At 38.4% G+C, this 20,476-nt stretch overlaps 1 protein-coding gene across 1 annotated transcript; it reads right to left on the bottom strand.

Annotated features, from left to right (window-relative positions):
* Positions 1-1,961: 1,961 nt before the first annotated feature.
* Positions 1,962-18,819, bottom strand: tars (threonyl-tRNA synthetase). Its single transcript, XM_022764797.1, has 19 exons — positions 18,659-18,819; positions 17,248-17,325; positions 16,347-16,537; positions 15,090-15,213; positions 13,856-13,980; positions 12,979-13,096; positions 12,817-12,881; positions 12,211-12,289; positions 11,566-11,712; positions 10,616-10,714; positions 9,213-9,379; positions 8,257-8,419; positions 6,729-6,866; positions 4,987-5,064; positions 4,802-4,902; positions 4,416-4,520; positions 3,739-3,811; positions 2,649-2,763; positions 1,962-2,526 (listed from the first exon to the last, which is right to left on the bottom strand). Exons 1-19 carry the CDS (start codon positions 18,716-18,718, stop codon positions 2,378-2,380), a joined length of 2,175 nt encoding a protein of 724 aa, XP_022620518.1. The 5' UTR covers positions 18,719-18,819; the 3' UTR covers positions 1,962-2,377.
* Positions 18,820-20,476: the final 1,657 nt, after the last annotated feature.

Below are 20,476 nucleotides of genomic sequence, written 5' to 3'. Positions count from 1 at the left end.
TTTTTGACATTTTATGCCATACTATACTATGACGTTTTTTGGCATTTTTATGCCTAAATATATTATTTCGTCTCATGCCTTGCAAGGCTATGATGTTTATATGACCTTTTATGCCTTAATATACTATGATGTTTTTTTGACATTTTATGCCTTACTATACTATCTCGTTTGGTGCCTGACCATACTATGACGTTTTTATAACCTTTTATGCCTTAATATAAATTGACGTTTTTTGGCATTTTTATGCCTAATTATATTATTTCTTCTCATGCCTTGCCAGGCTATGACGTTTATATGACCTTTAATGCCTTAATATACTATGATGTTTTTTTGACGTTTTTTGCCATACTATACTATGAAATTTTTTGGCATTTTTATGCCTAATTATATTATTTTGTCTCATGCCTTGCCATACTATGATGTTTTTATGACTTTTTATGCCTTTATATACTATGATGTATTTTTGACATTTTACGCCATACTATACCTTGACGTTTTTTGGCATTTTTCTGCTATAATATACCATCTCGTTTGATGCCTGACCATACTATGACGTTTTTTGGCATTTTTATGCCTTATTATGCTATCTTGTTTGATGCCTCACCATACTATGACGTTTTTATGACTTTTTATGCCCTAATATAGTATGATGATTCTTGAACGTTTTATGCCATACTATACTATGACGTTTTTTGGCATTTTTATGCCTTATTATGCTATCTTGTTTGATGCCTCACCATACTATGACGTTTTTATGACTTTTTATGCCTTAATATACTATTTCGTTTTCATGCCTTACGATGCAATGAAGTTCATGACTTTTTATGCCTTACTATACCGTGATATTTTTATATTTCATGCTTTACAATAATGTCTTTTTTTTGTTTTTTTTTAGCCTTAATATACTATGTCGTTGTTTTGATCTTTTATCCCTTACTATACCGTGATATTTTTATATTTTTAACCTTATAAAACAAAGTCATTTTTATGACTTTTTATGCCATACTATACTCTTATTTTTTTTGTCTTACTACACTATATCGTTTTTATGCCTTACTACACTGACATTTCATACTTACTATACTATGATATTTTTCTACTTTACTACAGTAACCTTTTATGCCTTACTATACCATGATGTTTTTATACCTTACTATAGAATACCTTTTTATTCCTTAGTATATATATATATGACGTTTTTATGACATATCATGACTTACTATACCATGGTGTTAATGACCTTTTTGTGCCCTACTATATTATGAGGTTTTTATGCCTTAGCATACTCTGAATTTGTGATGGGGCGCCACGGTAGTACAGTTGTAGAACTGTTGCCTCATACTGAGAAAGTTCTGGGTTCGAACAGAAAGTCATTTACATATTGGCATTTCTTTATATATGTTAAATGTTAGCAAATTGTTTGTTTGACAGCATTAAAAAGTCAATCTTTGTTTTGGAGGGGTGGCAGGGTCGTTGCATCCCTACCAATGTTGAAACCAACCCTACGCCCTTGGCCAAATCAAATCCTGCTTAGGGCCGGCTCTGCTCCAGCACATCACCGATTTCCGTCCCAAGTGATGACACACTAGTGGAGTTAGTTGATAAGAATACACATTTACCACACTAACACCATCCAATCCCATCTCTCCCTTTTGGAAAATTGGATGTTTTTAGGATGTCTCGAACTATCAAATAATTTAAACTTTGGCCTAAAGATGGAGAATCCTGAACTTGTGAAGTCAGTTGTGACTTAAAAATAACTACATTTGATAAGTAATGTAGACTGTCAGCACCAAAAGACATATATTTAAGAACATGTTGACTTCTAATATTCTACTTTATTGCTGTGTTTTAATGTGTATATTTATTAATAATCTTTTTCTCTTCAGATGACCACAGGGCAGCAAGAGATTTCGGGCCTTAACTTGTATCTAAAAAAAAAAAAAAAAAAAAGCAGCACATCCAGAAAAGATTGTTTAATTATCAAAATTGTAGTTCACATACAATTCCCTGAAGCAATTATGAGTGATAGAAGCAAGACTATTTCACCCTCAGTTCAGTACATATGGTAAATATTTTTAAAGAGAAATTTGATGGTACAGACTGTTCTGTAAAGTCTAATCCCATGAGAGTAGAGCAGAAGGGATATTCACAATCAGAGTACAGCAACCATGAGATTTGATGATTGTAAACAATGATACAGTAAAGAGGCAACAGAAGACATGAGAAAAATGTGATTTCTTCAGGACGAAAGACTAGGCAATGATGTAAAATGAGTTTCAAAAACTGTTTCCAACCACATGGCCCTTTTAAAGTTACCAGATTCAAGCTTCCTGCTGAGAAAAGGACTAGCTGATAGCAGAGAGTCTGGGAAAGCTCAGAATTCCTCTTCAGCGTTCCGACTCCTGGAGGTCTTGAGCTGTTTCAGACGGTCGATGCACGCCTCCACACTGTGCTCGCCGTGAACTTTGTTATCCCGAGTGCGTACGTTCACAGTGTTACTTGTCTTCTCCTTCTCTCCCACCACTTTTCCAGGGAGGCAGACATGCAAAGGACAAAAGAAAATCAATATCTAGATGGACAGCGAGGAACAGATAAGGAGAGGAAATGCCAGATAGACGAGTGAAAGAAAGTGTGTTGCCACTGACCCAGGATGAAGTTGTACTGTGCCAACTGTGCATTTCTGATCTTTTTGTTCAAAGTGCAGCCGGGATCAAGATCCACGTCAGTCATGAAGCCGCTGTTGTGGAATTCTTGCTTGACCTGAAACATTAACCAGAGAAACAACCAACAGTTGAAAATATTTTCTGTAATCATTTTAACAGATTTCTGCTAATTCTTCTCTACAAAGAAGATAAGAATTCAGTTTTTTCCAGTTACATGGATATCAGGACTCTGCAGCTCTTTATTTGCAAATTGTTTCTTTGTAAATAACAATGTTTTCAACACAACTACAGCTGCAACTAATTATTATTTTGTCTATTGAGTTACAGCAAATAGTGCAAAAATGTCAGTTCTAATTTTAAACAGACTAAGGTAATATCTTCAAATGTTTTATTTTGTCTTACCCACAATCCAAAACCAAAGATTTTCAGTTTACTATTAAGTGTGACAAAGAAAAACACCAAATCCTCGATTTGAGAATCTAGGAACTGTTTCAGTCACTTTTTTAAAGCAAAAATGTCTAATCACTGCAGCTTTAAGCATAATATGATCAATGATCAAATCTTTCTTTTCCACATTTTAAACTGCAGTTTATTACAACTTGAGTTTGACTTGTCTTGTACACTATTCCAGTACAATAGATTAATAATGAATGTCTCAGCACCCATGTCTTTTGCAAGTTGCCACATTCCAAGAACTTAATAACTTTGGTACAATGGTATTATAAGTAATAGAGCCAAGTTGTAATGAACTGTAGTTTTCCTACTAAAAGATGCAGAAATATGAACTTCAGAGGCAGTGGAAGTGTTTTATATAGTTTTGTTCAGCCATCTGAATCAAGTTCCATACTTAAAGGATATCTCAACATGCATACAACAGCACAATGAAACAGCACATGATTCTAGCCTGTGAAAAATGTGCCTCAGTGGTTAAATACTGATGTAGTAGGAGTGAAACAACTTCAGTATCAGCTGGGTGTTAAATTAAAGTGCCCAATAACTTCAGGGCACTGTTCGTACTGTCGCTGTCTCTGAAGTGTGAATATGTACTTAAGTGGTTGAGGTCAGTGCTTACCTTCTGAGCATACTCCTCACAGGTTGGTCCCACAGGTACAACCATCACTTGACGAGGAGAGAGCCACAGAGGCCTGAAACAAAACGGGACATATTTGCATTTAGTTGGTTAGTAGAAAAGCAGGCTGGACACAATCTGTGCAAATATTTATAGCCCATCAGCTGAGGCACTTTTGTTTATATCCCATAAATTTGAAAATCATCAGTGCTGTGAAACAGCTGCAACAGAGATGCCATGAGAGATACTTCAGTACCAAGTCAATGCCAAAATTCTGGAGATGTGATGGGACTCATTTCTCTACAGTACTGGAGATGTGATTCTTCTGGGACCGCCGAGGGCAGTATAATAACCCTACAATTGTCCTAGTCGGACATCAAACTCAAAGAAAAGGCGACAGAAGGCACAGTAAACAATAACAACTGGTGGGATGGCGGCACCGGGTGCACCAGAACGTTGACTTTTTAAATGAATATTTTCACATCATGGGTCAGTCACCTTGTTAGTCTGCTTGCACACTTATTATATGGAGGTATGCATGTGTTTTCTGTATCTTGCTGTGGTACCGAATTTGGTATTGAGAATCATGGAATTTCATTGGCACTGGTATTGTGACATCCCTAAATTGCAATAAAACAAAAATATTCATGTCTGGTTCTTTTAAAAACATGTTTACAAACCATTTGCCGCCGTAGTTTTCAGTCAGAATAGCAATCATCCTCTCTACTGATCCCAGGATGGCTCTGTGGATGATCACTGGTCTCTTCTTGTCGTCACCATCGTGGCTGCAAAATCATTTAAAGGGGGAAAAAAACATTAGGAACTCACAAGAATTCATGATACACTGTGTACCCTTTTTTCCTTCACAGGACAGAGACTGGTTTTACAGGAAAATGAAAAACAAATCAGATTTCTCCATTTTTTTTTTGCATGAATCTTCTATCTTTGATTATGCTAACTGTACTACAAAATATTTAACTGTATAATACAAGCATTGTCAGATACAAAATTATATCTCCTGTTATTTTCCTCTAACATGAATAAAAAAAAGAAATACAAGAGTTACCTGACAAAGGTGAGATTAAAGCGGATTGGGAGCTGGAAATCAAGCTGAATTGTGGCACATTGATGGTACCGACCGATGGCGTCTTTGATCTGAATGTCAATCTGCAAACAAAGTAAACGTGATTAGTGGCAGCCCTCCTGCTGATTCACAGTCTAACTACATCATTAGTGCAGCGCACAGCTCACCTTTGGTCCGTAGAAAGCGCCGTCACCTTGGTTGAGAACCCATTTCTCACCAAAGTCATTCAAGCTGTTCTCCAGTTGCTGTAAAAACAAACAATTACTGCTTTGTTGCAATATCTGTGGCTGACCAACAAGTAAACAGTGGTGGTGAGCAAAGCTGTATATTTAAACCTGACATTTTCTTCATCTGGAACTAATCACTGAACTGAAAAATGTTAACATCTCAATAATATTTTATGGTTGCTTGTGGGAGTTAATGAGGTGAGGGAAACATGCAGCAAGTTCTGTTCCAGTGACTATGCCAAGATTACGAGTTACTTTTTTGTGTTTATAATTTTCCACCTTTTTACATGCAAAACATTAATCATAAAAAGTCAGTGTTGAATTTAGAGAATGTTTTCCCCAGAGAAAATTGTCCTAATAGGTCAAGCAAAACTGCTGTACAACTTACAAGCTATTCTAATTTTTCTTCTATGTGTTTTTTCCCTATTCTAATAACTGTGACTGAGTGTTAATTACAGAAATACAGAAATACAGTCAGTAAGAAGCAACACAATCACTATACTGTAGTTTTAAAACTCTCTTGTCTCGTATGCTCGTCAGCGACAAAACACTTAATTAGTACTGTAGCCACTTGACTGAATGTTAATAAAATAACAGGTTAAAAATAACTCCCACTATCATCAGTAATCAGTTGTTCTTTCAGTGGGCAAAAGATACACTAAAAAATAGAGCCAGTATTAAGGATTAGTTCTTACTGAACTGTCATTTATTCAAGTATGAATGTGACTGCAGTTCCTGGTGATTTGTCAGAGCCCTGAGACTAAATAAAATCTTTCTAGTGGGTCATGGGTGAGGAAAATGAAGCATTTGGGGTTGATAAAACAGCGGATGCATTTTGAAACTACAACATTTTGACACTAAGCAGCCTGCAGCATATTAAGATGGCAAACGCTACGCCGATGACACATGGTTGGGGACAGCAAGACATAAAGTTTCAGGCAGTACAGAAAATCAAAGTGTGGCAAAGTGTACTGCAGATATAATATTTCATTGATGAAATAAAACACGCCTCTAACGATCAGATCAAGCGACAAAAAATCCAAGAGTAAAATTCAACACATGATGCATCTCTGTCAATGCACCTTTTCATCCATTCAGAGCTTGCCAGACAAACTGTATGTGCTTCATACACCTGTGCTACTGATAAAGCAATGCAGTATACTTGTGGCACGTTCTCGATGTAACAACTGTCATTTCATACCGATTCATCTGTTAAGACTTAAAAAGGTGTATAAACAGTGTTTCATCAATTACTGAAAACACCAGGCAATAAAAAAAGTCACTGTCATTCACTTTAACTCACTCATTATTACTTTGTTAACGCTAATTTTAATACATTCCCTGCTCTTTCCCAGAGCAAATTAGATCAGAACCAAAGATGCAAAACGTTGATGGTCCACACAGTGAACCTGATTTGACAGTGATTGCACTGATTTGGATTCTCTAGGGAAGACGTTTTTCTGCTCGAGAATTGATGGCAGTTCTGCAGAATAAAACCCATTAAAATATAAATGTTCTCTGGGTCTATAAATCTCACTCTTCCATTTGCTGTCTGTGGAGTGGCTCGGTAATTTCCATCTTGATAATATCACATTTCAGCATCTGAACTCTCCAGTGACACTTTGTGTGAGAGGTGTTCACATTTTCAACTATATGAGAAAAACAAGAGGCATTCTGATTACCTTCTCTGCTTGGTCCCACACCTCCGGGTCCCCTAGGAACTTCTCTGGTCTTGTGGAGAGGTTGAGTTTGAATGTGAAGCCAAACACGCCATACACAGTCCGCAGGAAGTCTAGGCAGCCCTTGATCTCCTCCTCGATCTGGGATCAAAAAAGAAAAATTTTACAAAATTTGTATCATCCATCTGGACATGGCTGCAAGTTTAATTGCTGGTGATTTTATCTTTGTTTGGTCCTGTATTACTTAAGAACAAAAACAACACAGCTACTGGAAACATTTAATCATAATGTATTTGTCATATGTTGCTACTGAGTCCCTGTGGGGGCAATCATGCACTTGCATCACATGTGATCCTAAGTTTTGGGAAAGCAATTTGGATGTGAAAGAGGATATACAACACAAAGAGGACAAGACAAGAAGAACTGAAAAGAGGCTTGCGTTTGATGAGGTAAGTCTCTCCTAAGAAGCAGTGTTTAAATCTTGTGGGCCACCTTCTGGAGTCACTGATTATAAATTTAATGGCAGCTATAAGATAAGAACAAAACACACCCTCTGCAGTCTGCTTTAAGTTTGCTTGGATTTTGTGAATAATAAAAGACGAAGACTACAAGGAGTGCTGTCCTGCTGCTGCAATGACTGGGAAAAATTTAAACTGAAATACTTTGTATACAACATGCAATCAAATAATTAACCATCCAATCCACAGTTATTACTGGTAAACAGAAAACAAAATCCTTGCTGCAAGTTGCTGTGTCACTACATTTGAACACACTAATTAAGAAATCTCTTCTGTCTTCAAAAGTCCTGTTTACATGCATCGATTTTGGCAATGCTCCTCTCTGGTGAAAGGACTTGACATGCAAGTTGCTACATCGAGCTGCAGTAGCTCATGGAGTTCTCTCACTTCATCTGAGAATGTGACAGACCATCCACTGACAACATTACCTGAATTTATTCAATAAACCGTACCAGCAAGACACTGATGTACACAGACCTTTCAAGACTGGGCTCCTTTCAAACAGGTATAAATGATTCTCCACAGAAAGCCACCTCTCTGTAAACTGTTTGCTTGGGGGTTTTTTTCTTGGTTTTTTTTTTTGTCTTAACGCTGTTTAACTTGCTTTCAAGCGTTTTGTATCTACTGCATTTTTATTGATCTAAATAGCAAGTGGAAACATTTATCAGGCATGCTGCCAGAAAAATACAGTGGTATGAATAAAATCCTGTCAACTATTGGATGAAAATTGATTCAGCAGAATCAGATGTTGTCTTTTTATTCCACTCATCCTTGTTCCCTGTCAAAACCTGGCACCCACATTACCCACAACTCAATGCAACCGCCAACAGTTCGGTGAGAGGCTAATGTAGCCTCCAGTCACAAGCCTCAAGCAGAAATCAGGAGAAGGCTAAAGAGTTCTGGTAAGCTCAATTTACTGTTCCCATCACTTTTTTCATCAGACTTGTATGACTGAAAAAGAGGTGTTTGGTGAACTTGGCAGAGTCATGTCAATGCGTCAGCGCAGGCCTCACCTGGTCCATGGAGCAGAAGATGTGAGCATCGTCCTGCTGGAAACGGCGGACACGAGTGAGGCCAGTCAGGGCTCCCGACAGCTCGTTCCTGTGCAGGACGCCAAAGTCGGCCATGCGAATGGGCAACTCTCTCCAGGAGCGCGGCCGGTGATCAAACATCAGACTGGTGCCAAACAAATGAGCAGAGTGTAAAAATATACAACCGCAAACTTCACCCTAGACTTATCACAATACCTGAAAATTGCTCGACTACCTCTATACCAGTGTGAAAGACTGAATATAATCTGATTTAACTGACATTCATCACTTTTAACAAAACGTGTTTGCAAGCTCAATTTCAGTATGATCACCAGAGGGGCTGTCCATGTGGATAGCACAAAGATTGGAACAGTAAAAAAAGGAGATAAAAGATTTGAATATAAAGAGCTGCAGTCTGGCTCTTTACACTGCAATGCAGCATTCAGCAGTAAATTGAACTGGGTCATTCAACAACTGAAAACATGGCAAGAGCATCAGTCCATTACAAGCTGAGCTGAACTGGATGACAAACTACTGTAGCAGTGAAATATGAAGCTATTTCACAAAGACTGAGTCTACTGCTGATAACAAAAGCCTTCAGCAAACTCTTATAAAGCTATTCAGGTGTGGCAAAACATTATTTAATGGTTGTCCCTGCTTGCCACACTACTGTATTAGACTTTTTTTTTTTTTTAGATGATAAACTAAATATTCTACCAAGGTTACAAAATGTTGTATTGTGACAACAGTACAGTTCACTCTCCGATTACAGACAGAAATCAAATCAAAATATCTGTTTTACACTAAAGCAAAACTGGATACACAACGTGTGACAGAAGTGGGTGTTTTTATTTATTTATACTTCATTTTAAAGTTCCTTGCTGAGATTAACACCATACTTTCAAACAACTCTGAATGTGAGCAAAAGGAGCCCTCACCAGTGGCCGGGGCAGTTCATGGGCTTGAGAGCGAAGGTCTCCTTCTCGACCTCGAAGGAAAACATGTTCTCGCTGTAGTGTTGCCAGTGGCCAGAGGTCTGCCACAGTTTGCTGTTGTACATGTTGGGTGTCACCACCTCCTGGAAACCCCTCTTCCTGTACTCACTCTGCCAAAGACAGAGCAATATTTTCACTTTTAAAGACTGTTTTGAGTTACATCAAGACATTCGGCTTCATATTTGTACAAATAACTGGTTAAAAACTGTTTCTGTCAACATCAGAGGACTTGCTGATAAATAGCGTATATCCTCTAAAACATACAGTACATAACTCTGCACACAAAGGCTGAGATTTTGAAAAGCAGACTACCTCGAAGAATGTTTATACTGCTGCATATTCACACTCCTATTTGTTTACACACTATAAAGGGAATCTGGGGAAAACTAATAGGTGCTTTATTGCACTTTGGGTTGGCCTGTTTTGTTTGCTATCAGTTTTAGAATTCAAAACAGACAGCTGATAGCGACAATTATATAAACTAAGGTAATTTATTTAAAACGCAGACAATCGTAGACGCTACAAATATTTGGATGTTCGAGGTGTTTTGTTGCTTGTACAGGCAGAGCTGTTTTTAAACAGATCTCATTACTCTAAATCTCCTCAGTCAGAAATCTATTTTACCACATTAAAGTGAAATTACTTCCAATGTGCACTGCATTGTGACTGCACTGACTGAACAACAAGAAAGTGAATGCTTTAAATCATGTCGATGTGTGTGGCTCGTTGTAACAGAGAGAGAGCAAGGCTGTCAATCACGTCTGTTTTACATGTTTCAATTTATTCCACATAAATGGCTATGAATAATAAGTTTGTGTTCAAAGGTTAGCTTCACACTGAGTAAAGTTTTTCTATTACCTGGCCAAAAATGAGAAATGTCCTATTGAGTTTGCACATATTAGATGTGTATATCTATTTACAGCCTTATTGATGTGGGAGGAGAAGGTATGGATATGAATTTGCATTTTACTGTTTGTGCATGCACAAGTTAATGTTTTATAGTTAATTTGTTTCAGTTGTGGAAACAGTTTATATGCCAAGCCCCTGGTGTCTGAGACTTGATTCATTAGCCCTTAGTTCATCATTATCAAGACCAGGACATAAAGCTGTATCATCAACATACAGCCAAACCTTTCCTACTCCTATAAAAGAATATGACACTTGAAGTGATTTTAAATTGCAGCCATATATCCTGTGAATACATAAAGCCATTATTATCCCTCAGGCCATGTTAAGGTACAAATCTGGTCTTCCCTTCTCCACTAACTTTCTTCCTAATAATCTCTGTCTTCTCATGTGTCTTAAAGTTTAGAGTGAGATCACAGCAATTATGACAGCTGACTTACTCTGATGAACTCAATCAGGGTGTTGTAGATGAAGGCACCCTTTGGCAGGAAGAAACAACTCCCTGGACTCAAATCATGGAAGAAGAACAGGTCCTGCTCCTGAATAAAAAAAAGAAAAAGGATGTTAGTGTTATGGAAAGAAGCCACCACTCAGGCCTAACTGGTTCTAATTTTAAGTAATGCAGCTACAATGCCACTAGATTTGTTTGACAATGTAAGTGGTCTCCTGCCCAGCTTGTTTTTACACACCTAACACATAAATAACACACCCTTAACCGTCTGTCCCCTGTCAAAACATGAAGTTAAAGATTATATGACAATAAAGATACCCTTACAACTTAACCAGCTGTTCCATATAGAAGAAGCATTCAAACTGACTGCTGCTTTGTGCCATGGGATAATTTTGCCATCACTCACAGCTGAAAATAGGTCATGAGTAAATTTTCTATCATGTCATCCTCAGTATGTCTTTCTTGATTGACATGTAAATTAACAATACATGTAAATGAACAGCATTTTAACAAGTAGGTGACACATTCTGAAGAGTTTGTCTTTAACATTTAAAAATCATAAAAAAGCTTTTCTTGCTGTAGGATGATGTTTTTTCAGCAGGAAGTGCATATGTACTGCTGCAAATACGCCACAAGTACCATTTTCACGCTGGCTTAAATGGCTTTGGATATCTTGTCTGTTGAAGAGGTCTGATATGGTTACATCAGTCGCACATCGAATCCAATCCTGACTCTTATCATTTCAGTTTTCTTCCTGTATTTCATAGTGGGATCATCACTGCAACTATGCAGTCAAGTCACAGCTTCACAAACTTAAACTCCAACGCACCGTAAATAAACTTTGTAAAAATAAAATCTTTTGGAGACCGTTTTAAAATGATGGATTATAGACATCAAATCTTTTGCTAATTGACAGCCTCTTCACATTTCAGTACATACCCGGCCCAGTTTGCGATGATCTCTGTTCTTGGCTTCCTCCTGAAACTTCTCCCACTCTTTGAGCATTTTGGTGTCAGGGAAGGAGATCCCGTAGATCCTCTGGAGGGTTTCCATGTCCGCCTTACCCTCCCAGTATGTTGACGAATTCTAGCACACCACACAAGGAGTATGTTAGCTTTCATCATTCTTTTGGGTGCATCAAATCCCTTGAGAATAAAACATAAGGTAACTCTGCTGTAGAAATGGGGACAAACATGCTTACTGTGAGACATTTGGGGCACAGACAAGAGTGTTTGAAATCCCTACTGGTTTAAACAATAATAAATCCACATATACTTTAACATGCAGTGGGGCAGCTGTGGCTCAGGAGGTAGAGGGGGTTGTCCACTAATTAGAAGGTCAGTGGTTCGATCCGCAGCTCCTCCAGGTCGCATGTTGAAGTATCCTTGGGCAAGATATTGAACCCCACATTGCCCCTGATGGCTGTTCCATCAGTGTATGAGTGTGATGTATGAATGTGAGTGAATGGATGAATGTGGCAAGTATTGTAAAGCTCTTTGAGTGGTCAGTAGGACTAGAAAAGCGCTATATAAGCCCAAGTCTATTTACCATTTACCATGCACAACTGAAAATGAGAAGGCTCACCTTGTGGATCTTCAGTGCCTTGATTTTCCCAGTGTGTCTCACATGAGGCCCCCGACACAAGTCAATTAAGGGACCACACCTGAAATGTAATATTTTTGAAAAATGCTATATAATAACCACTTGTGTTTAGGATAAAGCTTGTAATACTCTAGATTTTAGTTCTTGTCAACAAAACTTCCCTACTCTGTCTGACACTCAGCCCCGAGCCCAATAGTTCCGTCTGACAAAAACTGGTTATACATAATTCCTTCCATTCTCAATAAAAGAAAAACTATTTCCTTAAACAGCTGGGCTCCGTAGTTTTCAACAAATGTTACTCACACAAGAGAAAATAGTTTATTTATCGGGGACTATTTTCAGCTGTGCATTTGGTGTGATGATGAGGACTTCTGGCAGCAGGATGGCATATGTGGCATTGACTCAAAATAAACTGCAGCACCCAAGTTCATTGTAATGAAGGCACATGACACCCAGTGCAATGCTTTTGGCTCATTCATATATATATATATATATATATATATATATTTTTTTATAAATGGGATTTGCTGACAATAAGTTAACCAGGAAAATAACCAGAACATTTACAAGCACAGTCCCTGGACTCACCTGTAAACTGTGGTAGTGGGAGTGGTGACCTTCTCGTTCAGAATGCGGCACTTAAACTTGTTGTACTGTAAAGGACAAAAGATGGTTTTAAAGTCATGGTACTTATGCAGTGCTCCTGACAGCTTTTTGTATAGGCATTTGTGTATTTGTACTTTAAGGTACCTTGAACATTTCCAGCAAAGTCTCCTTCTTTATCTCCAGCCTCTCAAACGGCTGCTTCTCCTTGATGATTTTCTTGCACAAGTTTTCCAGACAGGGGAAGTCATTGCTCGATACGCCCCTGTCCAAAACATCAAGAGATAAACAAAAACAGGAACAGTACATTCAACAATGACGTTCTCACTTAGAAGCCTGCATTAATATGCAAACTGTCTCCACTTGCTAAATTTAGTCTGCCAGAGTTTCCAGAGGGCATCAAGGATGTGACCAGACCTTTTTTCCCACCAATGTAATTCTTTGACTTCAAGAAACTGATAACCTCTGACGAAGCTTGGGCAAATACTTTAAAGTCCTTGGCTTTAGGGCTTGAGCAATGTCAAAATATCCTCGCAAAAAACAGTCTCTAAGAATGCCATTAGCATAAAATGACTTCATTAAAGAGGTTGTAGAATTAATTAGATAGCGCTCCTCACACCCTCCTGCAGCCTGAAGCAGGGAAAAATGCATCTGTTCAGGGAAAGGTCAAGTGAAAAAGTTGTTTACGAGAAGAAGTGTTCAAATTTCTGAGGGTGTCTCAACACACGGTCAAAGCGTCACTGAAGTAATCTTCAATTCTGTGTTTTTAAAAGATATGCTTTTAGGCTTCCAATCTCATAGATAGATATTGAAAGATGTCATTTCAAATCCGCACCCAAGAAAAATCCAGCTTGACAGCATTAGCGTCATCACGATCCACCTGTTTTGTGTTTGCTACCTGTTCCAGACACTGAGACCAACTGACAGCTGCTAAGCCTTGAAGTACACAACAAAATAACACAGGGAGCCGACTAACAGAGCTAATTATACAGACAAATATCAACCCAGAGCTTGTGCAACTCACTCATTGTTCTCCAGGAACATGTCGTAGTAGAAGCCGTTCTCGATGGGGGGCCCATAGCAGAGGCAGCCTCCATACACCTTCTCCATGGCTTCACCCAAGATATGGGCACTGGAATGCCAGTAAACCTACACAAAGTGCAAACAATACTGCCCAATTAACAAAATACAAGTCCAGTCTATTCCTTTGTGTTTATCAAGAATGGGAAGTATGACTGTGCTGGAAAAATCAAGATTGTTGTCCTTTGTGACTGTGCCAATATTATAATAATTCACTGAGCAGCAGATTTGTTAAAGCCTTTGGGAAATTGCAAACAATGTTCAGTATATCATTTCAGAATGCTGATAATACAAAAGGCTTGTTAAAAATATGCAAAACGTGCAACAAAACCTCATGACAAAAGATACCATGGAAAACAAATTGACTGAGTCTCTGGAATTTCTTAATGTAAGTACTGAACTATATCAGCTGAAAAATGCCTCAGTACTTTGTAAAGTGCCCTGTTTTTTGGTTTTTTTTTTTTTAGGGACAAGTCTCATTATTCTGTTAGAGAGACCAACTGTTGTCACTTTTATGACAGTACATGATTGCAGCAATTTTGTATATTCTCACATCTCCACTTAATGTATTAGTGGCTCAGACCACAGAGCTTTGATGTTTATTATTGACTGTAAACCTCTCATTCATCACTTTAACCTTGTATGCCTAGGTACCCGGCCCTAACTGCATATCAATAAGCCTAAACAAACTCTTCAGGATGATGTGTATTGTTAAGTACACCTGGAACGCAGAGAAAATCCCCAAAAAGCGAATTAACATTTTCACTTGTGACAAAATATAATTCATATTCCTAAGATATAATGTGTAGAATTTGTAAAGAAAAAATATTAATCATTCTGAATTCTTAACTGAGATTTATGGATGCAAAATCTGAAGAATTGTTGTAATTTTTTCTCTATGTATGAGTGTATTCTCCAAGTTAGTACCAACAGAAAGCAATTCAAATAAAAAATATCAGACATATTTCCTTAGGCTTTCTCAAATTAAGCTCTAAACAGAGTATTGAGGAAAGTTTTTGGTGCTCAAAGGGGGGAAACTATGCATCCAGAAGAAGGTGTTTAAAATTAATTTACTATACTACATCCCCCCTTTCTAATCCATATGTAGGGGAAAAGAAATTATAAAATTGACATTTACTTAGACACGCTATGTTGGACAAGGGCTGAGGCATACTTACAGCTTGAGCTTCTTCATCATCAAACTTGAGCAACTGCAGGCTGCAGTCATCCTCCAGAGGTCTGTCCAGGTCCCACACACCGTTGTTCACTTTGGCAATCACTGTGTTGTCAGCAAGGCCTTGACTGGACAGAAAAAATTTAAATATTCCACATCAAACCGCAAATGTACAAAAACATCAATTATATTTTGAAACTGTATTGGCAAGTCCACTTTAAACAGTCAAATATGTCACTTATGTTTTTAAAATGTCCCATATACCTAACTTATTGGACATTCCACCATCCCTTTCAACACTCACGATCTCAATGTTATCTATTGTTGTACTATCATTTTTTCAGGAATCATTAAGAGAAATCTGTGTTTGCTCTGTATCTAAAACTACAACATAAATAGAATTCCACAATATCATTACAATGGTAATAAGTGATATACTGATATACTTCCCAGCTTCACATAGTATCTAGGTTTTCTGAAGGAATACCACCAGGAACTGACCATGCGAGACAAATGTAAACACTAGCTGTACAGTAGTTGTGGTTTGGCTGGTCTAACAAGGTGTGTGTTGGTTTGAGATAAAAGGCTGCAGCTGCTTCTTAATTTCCACCCATTCCTTTGAAATTACAACATACAACTGTCCAATTGATTACATCATGAGAATTGTAGGACCTAAAACCAGACTAATGGGCCACACCAGCCATATATACCAATGTGCTCATTACATCATAACAAAAGTACAGAGGGGCTGGGCTGGTGCTTTTAAGTCATATGGAGCAAAGCTGGCTTCCACTCTTACAAAGATGGTGATGGAGGTCCTGACATTTCCTCAAGCTTTCTACTGTGTTTACTGTGCAGTCTGTCATGTGCCCTGAGGTTATCAACATTTAATCTCTGTTACACACTCTTGGCACTTATTGTATACTAGACCATGCTGGTAGGGAGCTCAGTTTCAGTCTTTGCCAAGGCAAAGTTTCCTCTACTTTTGACACTAATGAGGTTTTTCCTGTCTTTGGTGGACAGCAAAAGGTTGGCGGGTGTCATTTTCAATTATTGTTTTCATAATGTGGGTGTTGTGAAGTCTTCTGAAACTGTAACACCAATTACAAGCTGTACAAATAAACTTGACAGCTAATCTTTGAAATTAAATTCCTGAAGTACCCTTGAGGCTTTCCTTTTTTGTGTTTCATGAAAGTGCGGTGCCTCATTTAGTATGAAACAATTACATCTAGTCAGATTTCAGTCCCATCATCTCACTGACCTGATTCCACAGGCCACCTGGTATGGTGTTGTCTTCCAAGACTCGGCCTCCACAACCTTTCCATCAGGCAGGGTCACCTTGATGGCTCGGCTATTCTTTGCTGCCCTCTCTGCCAACAGAGCTTCATGCTCAGCTTTCAGCTTTGCGTACAAAGTAAGACGCTCATCGATGTACTGAGGTGGTGGTGACAGCTGGACAAAAACAAAAAAAATATTGAGTAAATGGGGTGTAGTTGGTAATGCTGTCACTGTGTATAAATTTCATCTGATGTTAATCTGCGCTAATTGCTTGTATCCCTATTAATGAAAAAATGTATTGGTGATAGCCTGAAGTGACAGCATAATATGATGGCCAAGGCAAGTTACACAGATAAAAGGTTATAAATTATTTGCTGTGAGTGCCAAACATCTTCTGCTTTGTTTAATTGTATAATGCAAATCAGTACAAAACAGTTACAGCACAAAGACGCCGACATTACGCTGACAATGGGAGACTGAAACCAAAACCTGATATTTACAGAAAATGTTTGAAACAGTGCTGGAATCTTAATGTAACAATTGTTTCTGTTTCTCCATTTATTCACAGGGAGTACAAAAAGGGAAAAGTACTAGACACTATATATTTTGGAGAAGACTCTTTGCTAACAGTCTGCTCAAGAAGTCTGTGCATTGAATCGTTAGCGTTTACACCTGGAAGCCTATGCAGTGTTTCCCAGATTAATTTGCTGTTGAACATCACAACACTCACACAGACAAGATGTGCAGAATGTGTGATAATGCAACAACAGATCTACATAAATACTTGACATACATCTTTATTTGTGTTCTTGTAAAACAGGAAATTAAACCAATGTCTAACAATACCATGTAAATACTTTCTAACACTTAATTTAGCAACTCACCTCGGCCCTGGCCCCAGAGTCTCCAGCTGCACCTTTAGCCTTCTTCTTTCCTCCTTCTTTACCACTTTCAGCTCCCCCCTTTCCAAAAATCACATCATGAGGTTAGCGAGTAAGTTTAGTTTTCTCAACAATACAGTTGAAGAAAGACAAGCTTAGTATGAAGTTGGTTCTAAGGCATAACTACGTGGATACAAACTAAACACTTTTCTACACAGTTGGCAAAGGGGGGTCAGCCCTATGTTCCCACAGCCCTATGTTCCCACATTTCTAAGAATGTTTTGAAAATTAGGCCCTATTTTCCCACAGTCTTATATGTTCCCATAAGCCCATGTCCACACTAACCCGGGTAATATTTATCCGGTTAGCCCTTCCGTCCACATTAGAACAGTGAATTCCGAAACTGAAAACGATGCTTTACAAAAACTAACGCTGAGGTGGATAAATGTGAAGATGCCGTGGAACGTGGATGCAAAGCATTCTGAAAACGATTAGTGTGGATGGAGATCGTTTTCATTGTGAATGTGCATTTTTATATTTACCCGGGTTAATGTGGACAAGGCCTAAGATTTTTCTCAAAAGGAAACCCTATGGTCCCATATTTCTTAACATAGGGCTGTGGGAACATAGGGCTGTGGGAACATAGACACGCTCCCGGCAAAGGTACACACCTACACTATGCTTGATATAACAATGGTGACATACACATCTATTATCATGCACAGGAACACACTAACACTATAGAAATATCTGTTTAAAGAAGCCTGGCAATAGAGCCTAGTACATAGCAATTAAAATATGATTTAAGACCAATCATAAGGAGTGCTGAGGTAAATCCAGTAAGTGATCCAACAAGAATTTATAAATGGTTCACGCCACCTGACAGCGTCTTCCACGTTGTAACCACCAAAGTTATTATTAGAAATTTGTGGGAGTACAAACCAGCTTTTCAGAATGACCTATATAACTAAGAAAATCAGTTTGGTCCATTAAGCGTAAGCCGATTGAATGGAGAACATAAGTAATTCGTGCAGGGTCATAAGTATTGCTTTTACATGTGTGCAACCCTACCGATAATCAGTGAAACATTTAATTGTCAGATTTTTGTACCCAGTTTGGCGAGAGGCTCTCTCCTGAAAGCTACGTTTGCTAAACCAGCTACTAGCCGGCAAGGATATTGCAATGCGGCACAATTTACCACCTTAACAGATGCAAACAAAAAAATACACTAATGCTTCTGTTATCTTGAGGAAAACATTTTCGGTAAAGCTAACTTACCCTGACTTATAAAAGCTAGCCAGCCGGAACGTTAGTACCACATTGCTGGTGGCTGACAGCATGAATCTGACTGGTAGCTAGGCTAACTGCTAGCCAGCTGTGTTAAATATAGCCTGACGAGAAAGTGAAGTATCACCTTTTTCCTCTCGTCCACTTGCAGTTCGCTCATTTTCTCCACGACAGTCTTTTCAGCCATTACCTGTGAAAAAGCTACCTCACTTTTAGAGATAACTTCGGCAAAGTCTGAGAAATGTGTACTGCTAGCAGTAAGGTTACCGGGTGAAGGCTGGTGACGTTTCCCGGATATTGCGATTCTGATGCAACATTGCCATGCGTAGTAGGCGGTGCTTAGTATGACAGTAATATCAGCTGTGTACCAGACACTCTATGCTCTAAATTATGCTACTGATCTTTGTTTTAAAAAGTGCAAGATTTTAACAACACGTTGCATTACATTAACACCGGTAGTCTTTCATGCACATACCCAGAACCATCCCAAAATATGCAAAATAAAAGTAGTAAGGCGTCTATGATTTGTTTCCAAATGATGCTCAAGTGTCCATCTTATTCGACTACAGTGGTGAGTGGAACTTTTTGGCATGCCTTTTCTGATTCGTAGGGTTGAAATTAATAACCTTTTCTTCAATTTCAAGTAATGACCCAGGCTGAATTTGAAAGAAATTTGTACCACTGTAGTAGAATATCAACTATGTCTGGTCCTCCATCATCTAGATCGAGCGACTGCATCAAAGGTTTTGAGACCTAAGTTGTTTTGATCTGTTGATCATATGGGAGCCTCAGACAAGATAGAGTTATTCCAACACATAAGTACTGTAAGGCTACAATCAACTGCATTATCAATATATCGGAAAAATGATTCTTTAATAACTGCATTGTATGAATGTTATAACCAAATGTTTAGTGGACCCAGACGCAGAGCACACACTCAGGTGAGAAGGTTGAGCTGGATTTATTGTAAAGGGAATTGAGGCAGAACAGGTAAAGGCGAAAAGATAGAAGACGGGTAGATGATGAGTGGCAGAGCGGTGAATCCATTGATGGGGGGAAAGCTGCAGTGGAGATGAGCAGCAGGTAGGCAAACAGGAAGGGTATGATCCAGGAGCACAGGAGATATAAGGTTAGTCAGAATTTAAAAACATGAGGAAGCAAAATCACTATGAGGCCTCAACATAATACCACACAGGTAGACTGCACAACCTGGCAGTGAGTGATTGGAGAGCAGGGGTTTAAGCACTGCAGAGATGATGAGGAGCAGATGCCCAGGCTGATGCAATCAGCAGGAGGAGGAGGAGATCGGGGCAGGTGAGGAGCAGAGAGCATCGCCACACCCATCAACACACAACCAAGCACAAACAAATAATGGAGAGAAAGACAACCAGGACCATAACAATAAAATGACAGAAAGTAGAGAAAAAGGCACATAATTATTTCCTGAAGTCAACAGTTAAAAACCCAAAAATGTTGAGTTTACTATCTTAGAAAATGATGAAAAATTATCATTTAATTATTTCAGCTTTGGTGTATACTGGCTGGGTTCTGGGTGCCTGAGGAAATCATGAAAGTGTGATGTATACCGGGGTTCAATTTGGGGCTAGTAAGAATTTTTGCCTAAGGGCTCACTGGGAGGTTGACTCGGCAGTAATTGTAGGCAGTGTATATATCACCACTATTAAAGGAAATTAAAAAAAATTAAGAAAAAGTCAAATAGAAGTCAAGAAAAATGGAACCCAGATATTATAAATATTGAGTTCACATCCCCCCAGTGCACCACCAACATCTTCCAATTATAAAATAAATAAATAATAATAATAAATAATAGTCCTTAAAACAGGCATGGGGATTTGTAATATTTCATCTACCCAGTTAACTGTTCAGTTTTCTTTTCTGTAAAGTTCTGGTGGAAAATATCAAATACTTTATATTCATTTACTTG

Source organism: Seriola dumerili, unplaced genomic scaffold (genome assembly GCF_002260705.1).
Source record: "Seriola dumerili isolate Sdu_G_001 unplaced genomic scaffold, Sdu_1.0 BDQW01000581.1, whole genome shotgun sequence".
In the NCBI taxonomy this organism is placed as follows: Eukaryota; Metazoa; Chordata; class Actinopteri; order Carangiformes; family Carangidae; genus Seriola; species Seriola dumerili.
Note: the sequence above shows the minus strand (reverse complement) of the source record. Positions and strands in the feature narration are given on the sequence as shown.